We start from the raw sequence: 18975 nt of genomic DNA on the forward strand, positions 1-18975 counted from the left end.
TGGCCCCCAAGGGGATTCTCACATTCCCTTTTGCCTGAAGGAATGAAGTCCCAACATCAAGGCTCTTCAAGGTCACTCCGATGGGTCCCTGACAGCACCTGAGGTGACTGATCACTACCAGAACTCCACTGGCAATCAGTACCTGAGGCAGCCACTCCCTTGAGGACAGTTTTGTCACCCAAGTCTCATGTCAAGCCAAATTCAGACTTCCCACTCCTTCCTCTCAAAAATCCTAGTTCTACCCCACAGGGCCAGAGAGTGGCCATCCAGCCTGCCACTCCCTTTGGGGGGCATTTGGAAACCTGGGGATGGTGACCATGCCTCTCAAGGCATCTTCTCTGGGTGGCTTATCTTTGGGACGCTTCTGGGAAGAAAGATCCAGATCATGGTTCCACCCAAGAAATTCCAAGATGTGAAGTGGCTTGACCAACCTGGGTGGGAAGGTGGACGTGGGGTGGTGATGGCTCCTGCTGGTCTGACTGGAGCTCTTTCTAGGTTGAGGTCCTGCTGCCCGCACTGCCCCCCTCCCCACCCATCTGTCCTGTGTATCACATGAGGGGCCCATACATTGCATGTTCCAAAGGGTCGGCCACGTGGTCCCCTGTTTCTAAGCCCGAGTATGTTGTATGGCTGGGGCAGGTGGGGGGGCGGTTTGCTTTGAGTTTCTCAGGCCTAGGATGTGACATGACCATGAGCTATGTCCACGTTTGGGGCTATGTCAAGTGGCCATGGGCAGGCCCATGGGAGGCTTGTGGCCTCAGCCCTGCCCTGTCGTCTGCTCCATTCTCAGGAGTTTGAGCAGCTTTGCCACAACCCCAACACTTGTCATGGGGCGGGGGGAATCAAATGAGGAACATTTTCTGAACTCCCTGAAGCTTAAGCATCACTAGGAACAGGGGTTCCTCTCAGATCCTATGGCCTAGAAGACACCCTCCCACAGAACCCGCCCCTGCCTCCCAGCACTGATGTTACACACCCATGATATTCCTATTTCCTACAGGCCTATATAACACTCCCCCACACACTCAGATCTTACCAGGGGCCTGAAAACCATGTCCTCTTTCAAAACCCCAGACTTAACCCTGTAGGATGTCACCCAGAGTCCCCACCGCCTCCCCAGATCTCCACAGCACTCCACGGCTGCCAGCAGATTCTGAAGACATGCAGAGACCCCCAAACTCCCACAGGTATCCTAGGCTACCTTTAGCCCTCAAAGCTTAATAATTCCATCTTCACCCACAGCCCCAAGACCATCCTGGCTCAACACACCACCTCCCACAGCCCCTCAGAGATCTGTGACTACAGAGAGTCCAGTGGGCCCTTAGGGAACTGTCCCTACAGGCTGTACCGCCCCGCTGAGCTCTGGACCCCTCTATCCAACCTCACCATTTGCTATTGGACAGATCGCTTTCATTCTTCAAAGTTTCTGTTTTCCCCCTCTTCGAACGGGGGTTGACAATCAGGGAAAAGTGCTTAGGGCGATTCCCCGCTCCTATGCCATCCCATCGCTGTATGGCAGCTTGTTGATTATTACACTGTCTCCCTCGGGTTGGCCTGCCACCACCTCCAGCTCACCACTCCAAGTGTGATCTCATCCCTGCCCGCCCTCCCTCCAGAACTCCAGCCTCAAGCCAAGGCCTCCTCCCTCGGTGGCCGGTGGTCCCCAAATCTGATCAATTTCTTCCACTCTGTATCCTGAATAGTGCTCAGCTTGATCTGCAATCTTCACACCTACTGCCCTCATCTCTCATCAGCCTCACCAAAGATCTATCTGCCTCGGGCTGCCCTCTACAATCCACTCTCCACAGAGGAGCCAAAGAGTTCTCCCTAAAAGGCAAATAAATCTGAGCCCCCTCACTCCTCTGTTACTTTCCCCTATGGCTCCCAGGATAAATGGCAAGCATTCCCTCCACCCCCGCACCTTCGCAGCTTCACTCCTCTTCCTACCTTGCCCTCCACCGCCCAGCTCCACTAACACTTCTACCCAGTCTTGGCCTGCCTGGTAGCCAACAGCACCTCCACCCGGGAGGCTCCCGGATCACCTCCACTTCCACCCTCACCCACCCCCCGGGCCGCGCCGGCGTCCTCCGGTGCGCGGTCTCGGCGTCGCCGAAGTGTCCTCTGTGAACCGGGGCTCAGGGCACCCGGGCCTCTGACGGCCTCCCCACTGGTTTGTGCCCCCCTCCCGAGGAGCCCCGACTCCTGGGCCCGGGTGGTCCTGTTCCCCGCGATGGCCTCAGGCCTTGGCGCACACGATTGCTCGATGGACGTCCAAAGCTTGGATGAATCGGGAGCCCGCACAGACCTCGGAGACCCGGCGGAAGCCCGCTGGGTCCGGAGGCGGGGCTGCTCCCGCCCCCCGGACTTCCGCGGCCGGAGTAGTAGCGGCAACTCGGAATCCCCTTGCCCGGCCGCCGCGCGGGGCCGCCTCCTCCCTCCCCGGCTGCCGCCTCCGCCCCCTCTCCCTCCCTCCCTCCCGCTCTTTGTCTCCCGGCGCCGGCCTCCCCGCCACGCGCCCCCCGCACCGCCCCTTCCCGGGAGACCCCAGCGGACCCCAGCGGACGCGACGCGACGCGTGTGGGCCTGCCCGGCGGGGGGCCTGCGTCCGGCGGGTGGCGGGGAGGGGAGGTGGTTCCCTCCCTCTCTCCCTCTCCCTCCCCCCTCCCTCGCTCACACGCACACACACAAACACGCGCACACACACGCGCGCACACACGCGTACACGCGCGCGCGCACGGAGCATCCTCCCGTCAGGGCTCTGGTCCAGCCCCGCCCGCGCCTCCCGCTCCCCGCAAACCCTCTCCTCCTCTCTCACTCCCCCCATCCCCTCCGGCTCCCGGACCCTCGGCGCCCGCTCCCGCGCCCGCCCCTCTCCCGGGATGGAGCGGCTCGAGCCCGCCCGCAGCCCCCCGCGGCCGGGGTGACGGCCCCCCCGCCCCTCCCCGCCTGGCCCGCGCCCCGAGCACCATGGGCCTGAGGGGCTCCCGCGGCGCAAGACGCTGAAGATGATTGATGCTGGAGGTGAGGACCCCGACGTGGACGGGGAAGCAGAGTCGGGGTCACCCGGGCTCGCGGCGGGACCCTGAGTGGGGTTGGATAGGGCCTTTCTTCCCCATCCCTGGGGGGCTGCGCGGAGCTGGGGTGCTGGGCAGTCGGGGGAGGGGGCGGAGATAGGATTTGTGTCCCTAATCCTCTCCCTCCCGGAGAAATTAATTTTAAAAAACTGGTGTGGGGGGAGGGGGAGAGGGCTTAACTCCTTCTTGCCCGGCGCGGAGTTGGACGGCTGGACGGGAGAGAAACTAGCCGCCCGGCCCCAACTGGGAGTGCGGTAGGTGCCCCGGCCTCCGCGGTGAGGGGAGCGCTGTCCCACTCGCCCGACGCCGCATCCCAGGCCTAAGGGAGGGGGCGCCGCTTTCTCCAGCTCCTACTGCCCCCCTACCCCCAGCCTCCCCTCCCGGCCTTTCCTTCCCGGCCTTTCCCAGTTGCACTTCTGTCTCGGTCTCTTTCTCCTCTTCCTGGGCCCCCTTCCTCTTCCCTGCCCCGCTGGGGCCCGCGCCTCTCCCTACAACCGCCCCTTGGCTCTCTCCTCGAAGCCCTCCCTGGGGCCTCAGTCCGAACCGGGCCAAGGGACCCCGGTCTCCAGCACTGCTTCCTCCGCCCAACACATCTCTTTCCTGCCCTTCCCTCTCTCTGCAGCTCGGTGGACAGTCTCCACCAACCTGTCTGTCTCTGTTCCTACTTCCCACTCCCCTCTGGGGCTTGTGCATCCTTTTCTCTTTCTCCTTCCCTGGCTCTCAGGAAGCCTCCTGTGCTCCCAGAGAAGAGTCAAAGGTCACAGGTGCTACTCCTCTGGGAATTGGAAGCTTTTGGAGGAAAGAGTGGCCTGGTAGCCCTGGTGCCCAGACTGTGTCCTGAGGGATATGTTCATTTCCACCTCGTGGCAGTTCCTGGTTAAATGTGTACCCATGAGTGTGTGTGTGTGTGTGTGTGTAGGAGGGTGAAGGTGGAGGGGGGCTTCTCCAAATTTCTGTTTTGGTGAGAGGGGCCTGGTGACCTCTTGGATGGCCTGCTTCCCAGGGTTCCCCATGGAACAGTGTAGAATGGATCCCCCAAACACACCCAGGGAGCTGATGGAGGGAAAGAAAGCCATTTGTGCTGAATCAGGATGGATTAGACACAGGTGTGGACTGGAAGGCCCAGCCTACCCCCAGAGGATACCCGAAAGACTCTGTCCACAAGGGGGTCTTCACCCTGGACTGGGACTTTGAATAAAGAACACATGGGATCTCCATTCTCAGCTAATGTAAGAGAGGAGGCACCACTACTGGCCTCAGAGAGCCTCCCTTCTGATGGGGGAAGCCGTTCTTATCTTGAGAGGGTCCCTAATCTTATGGGAATACCCTCCCTTCTCCTCAGGGAGCTCTCATCTGATGCAGAGGAGATCTGACCCATATTAGGGAATCCGTGAAGTATGAAAAACCCCTATTTTCCAGTGGTTGGGAAAGGGTGAATTTAGAAATTGTGTGGACAAATGGGAAGAGGGTGGGCTGTCTAGGACAGCTTTCTGGAGGAGGGGGCAGCCGGGTCCTGGTCAGCTGAGGCTTTGTGATTGAACGAGGGAATTTTACTCATTCGTAGGGGCAGCCTCTTTCCAATATGGCCCTTCAGGCAGGAAGAGAGGTTCTAGAATTTCTTTGCTACTAGCACCCAGAGTTCAAGAATGGCAAGAGAGTTCTTGGAGGGCCCATGTCCCCTGGCCCTTTCTCACACCTCATTTCCTGCTTTCAGCCCCAAGCATCATCCATGGAGCTTGGGGTGGAGATAGTTTAGAAGCTTTTCCCAGTCCTAGACAGGATGGCCAGCTCCCCTTCCTCTCCCTTTCTCCCTTCTCCCTGCAGGGTCCTCTCCTCATGTGCACCCCTCCAAAATTGCAGACCATCCCCCAGGATAAGGCTGGAGGGCAGGAGACAGGTGGAGTTTGAATTCCGCCTCTTCTCTCTTGCACCTCAGTTTTCCCATCTGTAAAGTGGGCATACTAAGAATCTCAAGCCCACACGGCTCACTGTGAGATGATGTGTATGTAATATCAGGAGAGGAATGTTGGAAAAGACCCCAGCAAGCATGAGGCCTAGCCTTCCCATGCCTGTCAATTGCATGTCTAGCCCAGCACCCTGCCCTGCTCATGGGCACCTGAGTGTCAGCAGTAACTGGAAATCATGTCCCAGCCCTGCAGCGTGCCCCTGCCTCTGAGCTTCCCCCACCCCCAACCCCCATTCCCTTGTCCCCCCTTGCTTGGTATTCCCCTTCCCCTCTCACCCCAGGCCTTGGTTTAGGGCTGCTGCCATCCTGCCTCTGCTGGGAAGCCTGCCCAGATTGTTTCAGCTGTGTCCGTCCCGCTTCCCCACCTGCCTCCCTTCTTGCTTCCCACCAAAAAGCAAAACCAAACCAAGTCCCAAGCCGTCTCACTTCCTGCCAGAACATACTTGCAGCACAAAGATTTGTCCATTGTGTTGCTGTGAGTACTCCTCATACCCTTCTGCATCTGTGAGTCTGTCTGGAACGGGGAGAACTGCGAGTCTGTCAAGAACAGGGGCTCTGCTGATGGTGCCAGGTTCCCAAACAGCTCATGTTCAAAGGCAGGTGGTGAGCACACCAGTGACGGGGGGTGTGCAGGGGCACACCAGTGACAGGGGCAGGCAGGACTGGGTGATGGACGGCATGATGGACGGGGGGACTAGAATGAGCTGATGGATGCAGAGATGGGAGGGTGGATGGATGGGTGGAGGGATGGATGGAAGGACCTGGATTCTGCTCCTGAGTTTGCCATCGCCTTGTTATGTGACCTTAAGCCAGTCATTCTTCCCTCTGTTTCTTTATTTGGAAAATGAGAGGATTGCATTTAATCATCTCCCAAGATCCCTCCCAGGTTTGCTGTTGGACAGTTTATGATGATCAAACGTTTTGAAGGAATGCTGATGATGGAAAGACCCAAGACATTGATGGGGAGGGGAGGTTCAGTGAGCCATGTGAATGCACACAGTAAATGAGCCTGACCAAAACCACAGGACTCAGCCTGTGTCTACACTCTGAATTTGCTTCTGCCCTTACTCTCCCATGTCTGCTTTCTGCCCCAACTCCCATCCTCCGGGCTGTGGTTCCGATGACTTCTTCTCCAAGGGGCTGGAGCAGGAGTTCGAGGGGAAGGTGAGGGACCAGAAGGCCAGGAATAGGCAGCCAGGGGCAGCCCCCTTGTCTCCCTCCACCAACCTGAACCTCTTATCCATCATCTCTCTCTCTTCCCTCAGCTCTCTCGAGTCATGGCTTCTTCAAAGCTACGAGAACCTGCGGATGAGGTTTTTGGTAAGTTCTGTTTGCTCTAACTCTAGCCAAGGCCACCGGCACTGGGGGGATTCCCTCTGGGACTTCAGTGTGTGTCTTTGTGCCTTTGTGTGTGTGTATTGTGGCCTGGCCGCCTGAGTCTCTGCCATGGCACTCTATGCTAAGGACAACCATGACGATTAAGGGTCTCCATTTATGAAGTGCTGCCTCATGCCAGGTGCTGGGCCAAACCCCCAACTCACAATGTCGCTTATACCCCACAATAAGGCCAAGAGGCGTGCCCATTGTACAGACAAGGAGCCGAGAGCACAGAGTACCCAAGTGGCTTGCTTTAAAGATCACGTGGCAGGTTAGTGGCAGAGCTGGGACTAGAAGTCCGGACTGGGTGGCCGTACACCTGTATCCCAGCCCAAGTGACAGCCATTATGGCCATATTGAATGGTAACGGCCCTCAGCCTACAGGATATGTGTGGAAATCAAATGCACAGAACACAGAGTCTCAGTGCCCCCAGGCCGGCCCGCTCTGGACACATGGGGGGGTGGTGTGCAGGCACACACCTGCCTGCTCCATCGTGTACCCCCTGCCATCTTTCCATTGGGGGTAGCGTGGGCAAACCCCCCCCCTGGGGGGGCAGGGCAGAGTTCCCAGCATGCACTGGGGCGGAAAGGCTGGTTCCCAGTATGCACAGGGGTGGAAAGACTGGTTCCCAGCTGGATTTGGTGGAGGAGTCAGGGAATAAGGAACTTGGAGGACCACGAGGAACATGGAGGGAGAGGTTGAGACAGAAGCCCTTGCCCAATGCCTGTAGCATGTGTATAGCCCTTGGGACTCATGTTGGTGTGCACAGCCTCAGGGGGCTCCTGGCTTCTCATCTCTCCCTTCTCTTCCCTCTCCTCCTCCCCCTCCCCAGCTCACCACCTTCTCCCCTGTGCGGCCACATGCCTCCCAGCTCCCAGGAACGCTGTTTTCCCTGGCCTCCCTGGGGCCCCGGACTCCCCCAGCCTCCAGCCAGCTCTGGGCCTCAGACTCTTGGGTCTCACCATCTGCACCAGGCCTGGCCCAATAGAAGCGAGCTCCCCCTCTCCTAGGCTTCTGGGCCTCCATTCCCACCCCCAGCCCCAACTCTTCCTGTTTTCCTTCTCCCGGACCTGCTGAGGTAGCTGGCTGCCTGGCCTGCTTCCTGACGGGCAAGGCAATTAAATATTCATGACTCCCCACTGCCCAGGGCTGGGAAGAGAAAGACCTACAGAGACTGACCCACCCTGAGATGGAGGAAAGCCAGGCAGGCAGGTAGAGCGGGGGACCAGAGGTGAGGCAGGCCCCGACCTTGCCTCAGAAATGCCTCAGCCCCCTAGGGGTCCCTTTACTCCCTAAGACCCTCCAAGATGAGCTACCTGCAGTCCAGATGTGGCCCAGAGTCAGGAGAAGGGCCCCCCTCCCTGGCCCTGAGAGTCTGGGCACCACGGAGAGGATGGTGGGCAGCTCCCTGCCCCACCGCCCAGAGCAGGAAGAACACTAGTCTGGGATCCAGGAGGCCTGGATGCTTCCTTAACTCCCTCTGCACCTCTGGCCAAACCTTTCTTCTCCGAGCCTCGGTTTCCCCACCTGCAAAATGAGGGGTTGGACTCACGAGCTGCTCCCATGTCAAGCCTCAGAAGAGGTAGCAGGCTCGGTCCTTACACACTGAGCCTCTGGAGTCAGCCTGCCTGGAACCCTGGCTCCTCCCTTCCCTGGGGCAGATTAAGGCTGCCTTGGGGATTCCTGGAGTCTCTTCCTCCTAGGGTTGTGGGGAGTTTAAATGAGCTAGTAATTGTGAAGCTCTTAGAACCGGTGCCTAGCACAACGAGAGCTCAGTCAGTATTAGCCTTTATTATTCTGTTCTGTCCTCAGTCCTTTCTGCTTGCAGATAGTGCTTGGAGATGCCATGTCGCTGGGGAGCAGGGGACAGAAGGCTCCCTTCCTCAGCTCAGCCCCAGGGCCTGGAAACGCCAGAAGCAAACCAGGGGCCAGGAAGGAGCTGGAGGAATGGTGTCAAGGCTGGGGTCCCAAACAGCAGTCCTTTGACAGGACCTCTCCTCTCGCCAAACCCCCACTGCTGCCTCTGGACACCTGCAGCAGGCCCTGCGGGGGTCCACCCTCCCCTGCGGCCAGGCCAGTCCCCTCTCCTTGCAGGCTGCACTGGCCCACACCATCCCTTCTTCTTAGAAAGCTCCTTGTTCTTCCTACTGCCTTGGCTCTTTCCCGTCTCCCAGACCTCAGCCAGACTGCCTCATCTAAAATAGAGCCCCCAGCCCCTGCCTGTCTCTTTCTTCCCCTCCGCAAATACCCCAGGGACCCCACCGTGTACCAGACTCTGTGCGTGCGAGGCCCCAGGGATAGAGTCACTGCCCTCACAGGGCCTGAGTGCCTGGATGAGGAGCATGTCCTGGGGAGGAGTGCCCCGCAGAGGAGCACTGGATATGGATGTGACGGATGTGATGGATGTGACCATGTGACCCTGTGGGCATCAGCGCTTCCCTGTGCCTTGAGGCCATCTCTGCGGGGCTGTGCACTGGCCCCGAAGTGTAACTTGGCTTCCTCAACACCGACTGAGCCCCGGCTCTCCCCCAGGCTCGACCCCAGGCTCTCTGGGTCCCCAGCTCGCCCCTCTGCATTGTGCGGATGGGCGAACGGGACGGTTGCTTCTGACCAGATCCTCTTGCCAGACCTGCAGAGGTGCAGGTGTCCCTCAGGGCTGGGGAAAGGAGGGCTTTGAGGGGACAGACAAGGAAGGGGTGGGAGGTCGTGGCACCTAGCGCGCTGAAGAAGCGCAAGGTCAGAGGCAGGAAAGGAAGGTGGAGACAGGGAGCGCAGTGGGGTCAGCAGGTTAGCACCGCTCCCAGCTCGTTCTCGCTGGGCGCACAGCAACAGGCATTCTGTCGAAGCACTGTACCTGGGTCCTCTTATTTGACACTCACACAACCTCCTCTTTTGACCCCATTTTACTGATGAGGAAGCCAATCCCTAAATGAAAGGAACTTGCCCAGAGTCACCCAGGCAGCAAATGGCAGAACTGGATTCAGCCCCGGCCAGCCGGCTCCTCCTCTGCTGTACAGAGGAGGAAATGTGGGGAACACAGAAGGGGTGACCTGGAACCCCCCTGCCCACCGGGGCCCAACTGGAGGGCTGAGGGGCATAGACTTCGTGTTATTGGCTTTGGGACCCCTTCACCACTCCTCAGCCTCATCCTGGGTTTCAAAAGCAAGCAGTTATAGGACCAGTCAGAAAAGTGCTTTAGAAAGTTTCCTCTAGCCTGTGGGAAGTGGGGAGGGAGGCCGACTGGAGGCCCGAGGCAGGGAGAGCCTCTGGAGTCAGCCTGCCCAAGTGACAGGATGCCCAAGGCAGGATGCCTGGAGGCTGAGGCCAAGCTTGGGGGAGGGACCGGTGAAGACCTGAGTAAGGCAGTTCAGTCCCCAGGGAGGGGAGAGGCCAGGTTCCAGGGCTGTGAGGAAGGCAAATCAACAGAACTATGTGGGTTTTTTTTTTTTTCTTCATTAAAATCCCATTTTCTAAGCACCTACTACATGCCAAACACCAATTCTGGGTGAGAGCAGTGAACAAAATAGAGGAATGTCTGCCCTCACAGAGCTGACATTCTAACGAGCAGAGAGACAATGAGCTAAGTCAGTAAAATAGACAGCATGCCAGAGAATGACACATGATGCAGGGAAAAACCAGGTTGGGGATCTGGGGGGAACTGTACAATGAGTGATCAGTAAAGTCATCAGTGAGAGAAAGCATTTAAGCAAAGGCCTGAAGGAGGCAAAGGACAGAACCCTGTAGAAATCTGTGGCAAGAGTCTTGCAGGTAAAGGGAAGAGGAAGTGCAAAGGCCCTGAGGTACAGTGAGGCTTGTGTGAGGAAGACCCAGGAGGCTAGCATGGCCAGAGTAGAGGGAGCAAGAGGGAGAGAACTAGAAGCCCAGAGTGGTAAGAGGAGAACAGACTGAATCCGGAAGGCCCCTGGGAGAACTTGGCAGTTACTCTGCAAGATGGAAGTCCCCGGAGGATTCTGAGCACAGTAGTGACAAGGGCTGACATGTTTTATCAGGATCACTCTGGTTGCTGTGGTGTTGAAAATAGACCGTAAGTGGGAAAGGGAGCAAAAGGGAAGACCAGCTGGGAGGCTTCTGTAATAACTGAGGCAGGAGGTGATAGTGATCTAGACCAGGGAGGCTGTGTGTCCCCCTCTCCTCTCTCTTCCCCTGATTTCTCCTCCTACCCCCCTTCTCTCCCTTCCCTTCCTCTCCTCTTTTCCCTTCTTTCCCTGCTCTCTCTCCTCTTCCTCTCCGTGTGTCTGCACACATGTGCATGTGTGCACACACAGACACAGGGAAACAGCAGTTTTATTGCGGGAAGTGAGAAGTACAGAGACAAGCCAAATGCATTCCATCGTGCACTCTGGGACTGTCACTCAAGGCTCATCGGGTCGTGGCCGGCCTTCCACCTCTACCCGCTGCCATTGCCCTGGACTAATTTGAACCTCATCCAAAACATCATACCATTTCGCCATAAATATTTCAGTATGTCTAGATGTATTTCGAAAGTAGAGCTAACAGGAATTGTCGCTAGATGAGTTTGGAGAGTGGGAGGGAAAGAGAGTCAAGGGCGACTCCAGCACTTGGCCTGAGCCATCGGGGAGATGGAGCTGCCAGTCACAGCCAGATACAGACACCGAAGCTGCCCGTGGCACATCCAAGGGGAGGGGGCCAGGAGGCAGCCGACCTGGGATCTCCTGGCTGGAGCTGGGGCTGGGGGCAAAGCATAGCTCGGGGCTGTTTGCATCGGGTGGACGGGCCTTTCATGGAGCCGAGGGGCAAAGGGGAAGCCAGTCTGAAGCAAGGTGGTGGGTTCATTCCGATGGATTATTTGAGGACTGGGGTGTGTTTGACCCGGCAAGTTCCCTGGTGGGTCCTGAGGTGCCCAAGCTTGGAATTCAGTGGGGCTCAGGGCTGAACCAGTAGGTGATAGTGAAACCAGGCCAGCAACTGGAGTGGCTTGGGGGGTATCTGCAGACAAGAGAAAGAGGAGCAGGCAAAGCTGGACCAGCATGAGTGATGGGATGGCAGAACCATGAGATGGTGGGGCAGGGGAGTGGGGAAGAAAGGTCTTAACCTGTGCTGGGAGTTGGAAAGAACCTCCTCTGTCTGGAGACCCCACGCTTGGGGACACTGCAGAGCGAAGGCTTCATTCCCCACGGGGAGCAAGTAGGAAGAGAAACTAGGAGCAGTCGGTTTTACGCACAGTCCATTGGCTTTGCCTACTCTTCTTTGTCTTCACCCGGGACCCAGCCCCGCACCACGGACCCCCAGGATGGGAGAGGCAGGCTGGCCGCGTGGGGACTGGGTTTTCCTTGATGCCACTACTGTGTTCCCATTCAGCAGGTCTGGGTCTGAGTGCAGATCTGGGTATGGCACAGCAGGCCAGGGTCCCAGCGCGGTCAGTCGGGCTCAGAGCCCAGACCACTGCTAGCTGGTGGCTGCAGGCGAGAGACTGAACCTCTCTGAGCCTTAGTTGGCTCAGCCGTAAATTGTGTGTAACCGCGGTCCCTAGCTCCCTGGGTTGTTTTGAGTAGATGAGGTAATGTATGAACATTCTGGCACATAGTAGGCTCTTCTTAAGTGGTAGCTGTTATTACTGTCATTGGTCTGGTCTCATCCCCAGCCCTCTCCACAAACCTACCCTCCAGGAGCCCTGGAAGGGGCGCCCCCCCACCCCCGCACTTCCCTTCTGCCCAGCATTGCACACCCACTCACCAGCCTCCTCTCTTGCAAACTCCCACCCAACCTTAGACTGGCTTTGGTGCTCCCTCCCCTGACCCATCCAAACAGGACTGTCCTGTCCTCCTCTGTGCCTGTGAGAGGTCCCACCACACTGCTATATTTCTGTGCTGATGTGTCTGGCTTTCTCCGAGACTGTGAGGGACCCCACTCTGCCTCTCGTTGGTACTCCCTGTGCTGGGCGCTCAAACCTTTGTGGAATGTCTGGGGGTGTGAGTGCTGGAGGCCTGAGGGCGGGGGCCTCTGGGCTTGCTGTCCTCACGTGTCTGGTCTCTGTCCCCTTCACCTGGTTCACAGACCTGGACTTGGCTGTGCCAGAGACCGTCAGACTGGACAGCAGTTTACACAAGGCCCGAGCCCAACTACTGGCCAAGGGCCGGAGACACCGGCCCTCCCGCTCCAGGCTTCGGGACAGCGCCAGCTCTGCAGAGGATGGTGAAGGCTCCGATGGGCCAGGAGGCAAGGTGGGGACAACCCACCCAATCATTGCCCCCACCCCGAAAATCCCTCCAAACCCTTCTCCAGGGAAACCACAGTCCCAGACTTTTTTTTTTTTTTTTTAGTCCCAGACTTCTGACATAGTAAGGCAAACAGGGATTACCTGCATTCATTCTGGTTCGCCTGAAACTTTTAAGGAAGGTATTATCATTCCCATCTTACATGTGGGGAAACTGAGGCTCCGAGAGGTTCAGTAACAAACTCACACAGTTAGGGAGTGAGGGAAATGGGATTCGACCCCAGCCTACGTGACTGAAGGCCCCCCCCCCCGCTCCCACTTCTCACTGCCCAGCCACCCCCATGGACCGTGGGCACAAGGACAAGCCTCCCTTCCCAGGACCCCAGTCCAGGCTTCTCGCTCCAGAGGCTCCCTCGCAGTTTGCAGGGTGAAACCAACTCCCAGCCCCTGGGGAAGCGGGGAAGAAGGTTGGCAGTGAGCAGCCGCCCCTTCCCCCAGGTGACCGACGGATGCGGGAGCCCCCTGCACCGGCTGCGCTCGCCTCTGCACTCGGGTCCAGGGTCCCCGGCCGGGGGCTCTTTCTGCCTGGAGCCTCCGGGGTTGCGGCGCAGCCTGGATGAAGACGAGCCCCCGCCCTCGCCGCTCACACGCTACCGGCCCCTGCACAACGCCGCCTCGCACGAGGGCCTGGCCGCCGCCTCCTGCTCGCCGCCCCGCTCCGCGCCCTCCTCCGACAGCTCGCCCAGCTTCGTGCGCCGCCACCCGCGCGCGGAGCCCCACAGCGAAGGTGAGTGGCAGCCGGTGCGGCGCCCCCTGCTGGCGAGCTCTGGGACTGCAGCGGCCCCGCCGGTCTTTCACCCCCACCCCCGCCATGCAGAGGGTTGTACCAAGTTGGGCAGGGCGGTGAGGGACGAGGAAGGGGTGGGGGTGGGGGGACAACACACTGTGGCTTCCTCCATCACTTACCCAGAGCCAACTATGTCACTGTTGGGCACTGGGACACACAGGGAAACAGAGGCACTCTTTGCCCTCAAGAGGCTTGCAGTTTGGGGGAGAAACAATCTAATAATTCCTTATAGTTTAAGGGAGAAGTGATCAAACCATCCCTTCATTAAATATGTAGTTACAAGTTGTAATAAGTGCACGGTTGCGGCCGCGGAGGGGGCAGCACATAGTGGGGTGAAATGACCTCGTGGGGAGCCTCCTGTAAAGCTTCTCTGAGGAAGTGACATGTGAGCCAAGATTGGAAGGTGGGTTAGAAGTCAGTCAGGATAAATGAACAGTGAATAGTAGTGGTCCCTACTTTTTCATGGTTTGCTTATGGCTTTCATAGCTATTCCCTGAAATAGGCAGGTTTGTTTCCTGTGGGTCAGGTGTTGGCCTCATATTTGGGATGAAGGAAGCTCAGAGAGGTAGAGTGATTCCTCCAAAGTCGCATAGCTAGTGAAGGGCACCCGAGCCAACTTGCCTGCTTCTAAGTCAAAAGAGGCAGCTGAAGGAGGCAGGCAAGTCACTCCATGGGCTATTTTCTTCCCTCTCTTTCCCAAAAGATGACAGCCGGGATGCCAGCCCACCTGAGCCTGCCAGCCCCACCATCGGTCTGGATAAGAAGACTCGCCGAAAGTTCCTGGACCTGGGGTGAGTGGAGGAGGGGCCGGAAACAAAGGCTTGGAGCCTTGGGGGGCAGGGTAGCACAGCGGGCAGCACCGCCCCACTCCCCCCCACCCTCCCTCACAGGGTCACCTTACGCCGAGCATCCACTAGCAAGAGCCGGAAGGACAAGGGCAGCAACCGCTTGTCCATGGGCAGCAGGTAAGCTTCCGCTCGTAGTTCCGGGGGGATGGGGCGCCCACCCCGCGGTGCCCACACCCATGCTGGGTGCTCTCTCCACAGGGAATCAGTGGAGGGGTCCAGCAGGTCAGGGGGCTCCCCGTTCCTGCCCTTTTCCTGGTTCACAGACAGCGGCAAGGGCTCGGCATCCTCTGGCAGCACCACCTCGCCCGCCTGCTCCCCTAAACATGAGGGCTTCAGCCCTAAGAAGTCAGCTTCTCAGGTGAGTCCATGGCTTCCCTGCCCCTCCACAGGGGCCCCAGACGCAGGTGATGTGAGGGGGTGGGGCTGGGATCCAGGCATTCCTGGGGTCCATTTGTCTATCTGTTTGTCTATCCAGTTGGTCCATCCATGGAGTCATTCTGTGATTCACTAGTTCATCCATTCTCTGAGTTCATTCATTGGCTTCTTCACTCATTCACATTCTGAGTAGTTCCTCCCCTGAGTCATTCACCACATCCAACCCACTGAGCACCAGGCTTCCCTCGTTAGCCACCCAGCCTGAGGCTGCCCCCGTTCGCACTCTTCTGCCTGGCTCCCCATGTCCCGTCCCAGTTGTCCCAGTCATCCTAGTCATCCCAGTCGTCCCAGTCGCTGGGCAACCTGTGTGGTGGGGTGAGGCTTGGAGGAAATCGGGATGAAGGGGACCCAAACTAGCTAGTGCTCAGGAAGCAGGGAGAAGTTGGGGACAGAAGCAGCCACGAGTGTCTGCTTCTGCTCACGCCGCGCTCTACACTAGACAAGGCTCCAAGGGCTGCTTTGGCTTTCCTTTCACAAAGCGCAGGTGCACTTGTCCCAGTTGTCCGGATGAACGACTGAAGGCCCAGAGAGAAGGGACTTGCCATGTGGGTTCAATGCGGGCTCCATGCCTGTTCTGTGGTTGTTCCTTATGTGCTACTGGGGCTGAGGAGATCAGAAAGCTGGGAATTCAGGGGAGAAAGAGCTCCGTCTAACTTGGGACTTCCTGATTTCCTCTCTACCTGTGTAGACTCCCTTGGTCTCTTCCTTCCCTCGTGCTGGGCCCTGGGATAGCAGGGTGAACAGACAGCCCAGGGCCTCATAGAGCTTCTGATCTCCACCCAGGCACTTAGAAGCCAGGGTGCTAGGGGCTATGAGGGGGAAGCACAAAGGTAGGACCCCCGACCTAGCCTGGGGGAATCCTGGTCAGCTGCCTGCAGGAAGCGACACCTGGTCTGAGACTTCCGCCTTTCCTGCTAACTATTCTGCCTCACTTCTGGCCCCACGACCTCCTAGAAGTCTTACATCCTGATGCTTCCCATTAGTGCTTCATAGACTAGGAGGCACTGAGCAAGTCCTGGTGCCCAGCCCCCAACTTAGCTCCATCCAAATGCAAGCAGTGGGTTGGGGGACTCCCTTGGGCTTGAAGGTGAGCTGTTTCCTCAGCAGCTCATACCCTCCCTCTCTAGGAATCCACCCTGAGTGATGACTCCACACCCCCCAGCAGCAGCCCCAAGATCCCCAGTGGTCCCCGGCAGGAGACCAAGTGCTCCTACCCTTACCACACACTGTCCCAGTCTTCGGATGAGGTAAGCAAGCCCTGGGCTCTGAGTGTTGGCCCGCAGGCCACGGGCCAGGTCTTCCCCCTCACCATCCTTGGTCTCTACCCCAGTTCCTGGATGAACCTCTCCCCACGGTCCACCACTGGACCAGCCAGCAGGTGGGCCAATGGCTGCACAGCCTCAACCTGGAGCAGTATGTCGCCGAGTTCGCTGCGCGGCAGGTGGACGGGCCCCAGCTCCTGCAGCTGGATGGAAGCAAACTGAAGGTGTGTCAGGGGAGGAGAGCAGTGACCCAGCTGGAGCCCAAGGCAACCTTCCAGGATTGGGATTTCCCCCCCCAAACCCTGATCTTTCATTGCCTCTAAGGCCACTGCCCTGACCTCTGACCTGGGCAAGGTCCTTGGCCTGATCTTTGCACTCTAGCACAGGTCCCCTGTCGGACATGAAACTTGAGCCCCGTCCTTCAGTTTGACCTTCAAGCCCCAGCTAGAGGCTCCTGATTAACACTGACCTCTAGGACTGTCAAGAGTCAGATCACCTGACTCTTAACTCTGAGTCCCTTGCTGTCATAAGAAACCAGACCTCTGCCTGATCACCTTGCCTGATTCTCAGTCTTGGAGGCTGCTGGTAGTCAGGGGAAGTCAGGGAGGGGGAGTGGGCTCAGATCTCTGCACTGAGAGGTTCCTAGCCTGTTCCCCACCCTCTGCTACATTGCTTAGGCAAGAGGTGGTGAGGAGAGGCCCCCAGGGAGTCTCTGCAGTAGGGAGGGGCCTCGGCCACTGACTAGCAGTGTGACACTGGGCAAGTCATTTCCCCATCTGTGGGCCTCTGGGGGCTGGGCAGAATGGTGCCAAGGCTGAACTCCTGAGTGGAGGAATGGGAGCCGAGGATTGCCGGGGGTGGGGGCAGGGGGCAAAAGGTCTGGTACCCTCCATCCTCTTTCCCAAACGCTCCCCTTTGGAATTCCTGCCCTGGTTCTGATCTACGGGCCCGTCTGGGAGGCAGAGGCCACACTTTCGGGAGGACCCGCCCAGCTCCAGGCAGAGTACACCCACCTGGGGCACTGCAAACGGGGGGCCGGAGTTGGCCAGGGCCGGAGGGATTCTGGGGCTCTTTCCCTCACCCTTGAATTCCTCCCCAGAGCCTGGGGCTCAGCAACTCGCATGACCGGACGCTAGTGAAGCGGAAGGTAAAGGAGCTGGCAGCCGCCGCTGAGAAGGAGCGCAAGGCCCGGGAGAAGGCCGCACGGCAGCGGGAGAAGCTCCGGCGCCGGGAGCAGGAGGCCAAGAAGAGCTAGGGGAGGGCGGGGGCAGGCACTGGCACCCAGGCGCTGGCGGCCGCCGGGCTCGGTGGGCACAGGCCTCAGCGGGGATGCGGGGCCTGGGCGCCAAGCTTGGGCTGGCCGGGCCCCACACTCTCAGGGGGTACACGCCCTCTCTCACCCTGTCACTGTCTGGACCCAGATCCCCCAGAAAGGGAGACCCCAGGAGAGGGCCCAGTAATAAATCCAGTTTTAAGGACTTGTTTGGCACAGAGTTCCTAGGGGAGCTGGCAGGTTATGGGCAGAGGACAGAGAGGCCAGGGTTGACGCAAGTCAGGGAACCCTGAGGCACATGGGTCAGTCTGATCAGCTACCCTCCGGCCACGGCCATGCTGGCCAGACATGAGCTAGGACACCTGCCTGCTAGCTGGCCTGTCTGCCTTCTAGAGGCTCTGAGATAAGGCCTAGGTCCCAGGGCTCAGAGAGGCAGGAAACCTCTCAGCAGGAGCGAGTGAACAGTCACTCCTCTCCAGCCCTCCAAGGTGGCTGTGTGCTGGGAGAGCTCTCTTCTGCTCCCAGGGGAGGCTGGTAGGCGCTGCAGCAGCCCGCACTCAGGGTAGACTCCTAGCCTCCACACGGCGGGAGAGCACAGAGAGCAGCATGGGTAGCCCACACAACCTTGGCCAGGATTTTGGGAGCAGGAAGGGACGATGAAAACGTCCTTCTCTTTCCCCTTCCTGGTCCCGTGGGTCCCAGTGGTGAGATGACATCCATACAGGTCTGCCCCTCCTGGGGCCCACTCGAGGCCTGGTCTTTGACCTACTCTCTGACACAGGGCCCACTTCTATTGCTCCCTCAAAGAATGGCTGAGCCCTCTCTGGGGACAGAGCCAACTTGGGAGCTGGGGGTGTGTGTGACAGAGGACACCCCTAAACAATGCCTAGGTCACGCTGAACAGGTGAGCCCTCACCCCAGCCAGGTAGAGAGGCAAACTCTAGGAGTTCCCCTGGAATCTACTGGAAGGGTTCATCAGCCTTCCCCCATCTGCTCTGGCCCCTGTCAGGGTCTCAGTGGGTTCCAAAACTGGCACACTGTGCAGGCTCTGGTTCTCTGGGCCATGACAAAGGGTCAGGCCAGGCAGCCCAGGGATGACATCCATCCTGTGAGGAGGAAGCGTTCAGGTACAGCACTGGCTGGTGACCAGCGGGGCTGGGGGCCCTCTGGTTAGAAGTCCACCTCCCCCTTCACCTGCCCAGAGTGGCGGACAGGACCCAGTGCATGCCAACTCCCCTCATTCCTGCTCCAGGGCCGTGGCTCCAAGGCCATCCCTGCTCTGGCCACGGTCTGGTCCCTGGGACTCAGCCCTTTACTCCTCTCTGCCATCTGTACGGGGAGAGGAGCCACACAGGAAACTGAGCTATGGGGGCAGCGGCACCATCAGGGTCTGCTGGAGGGGCTGGTGGGGAGGGTGGAAGGCACCCAGGCCTTTGAAATTATCAGGAGCTGTATGGGCACCCACCTGCATGTGAAGGGAGGGTGGTACTCCATTTATTTCAATAAACACTTACGATGTGCCAGTGACCTTTGTCTGCCCCCGCTGGGAGGCTGGGTTGGGGCGGGAGGCAGCGCCGGGCCCTGAGCATCTGCCTGCCGGGGCTGCCGTGTCAGGTGTCCTGAAGGGATGGCTCTGCCTGGCGGTGTGCTCGTGGGACGCACTGAGTCATGCCCTGGGCTGGGGATCCCGAGTGCG

The 18975-nt window shown here is 58.7% G+C and overlaps 1 protein-coding gene across 3 annotated transcripts; it reads left to right on the top strand.

Annotated features, from left to right (window-relative positions):
* Positions 1-6311: 6311 nt before the first annotated feature.
* On the top strand, positions 6312-18800 carry SAMD14 (sterile alpha motif domain containing 14; the record flags this gene model as incomplete). Of its 3 annotated transcripts, none has more annotated exons than XM_080826167.1 (9): positions 6312-6360; positions 12455-12621; positions 13113-13401; positions 14165-14252; positions 14352-14426; positions 14508-14667; positions 15872-15991; positions 16075-16230; positions 17106-18800. In XM_080826167.1, 9 exons carry the CDS (start codon positions 6318-6320, stop codon positions 17259-17261), a joined length of 1254 nt encoding a protein of 417 aa, XP_080682293.1. In that variant the 3' UTR covers positions 17262-18800. The 3 variants fall into 3 exon arrangements, with proteins under 3 accessions (XP_080682293.1, XP_080682291.1, XP_080682292.1); XM_080826165.1 differs by having other exon boundaries at positions 6318-6360; positions 14508-14718; XM_080826166.1 differs by having other exon boundaries at positions 6318-6360; positions 13116-13401.
* Between the last annotated feature and the right edge of the window lie 175 nt (positions 18801-18975).

Source organism: Martes martes (genome assembly GCF_963455335.1).
Source record: "Martes martes genome assembly, chromosome: 16".
In the NCBI taxonomy this organism is placed as follows: domain Eukaryota; kingdom Metazoa; phylum Chordata; class Mammalia; order Carnivora; family Mustelidae; genus Martes; species Martes martes.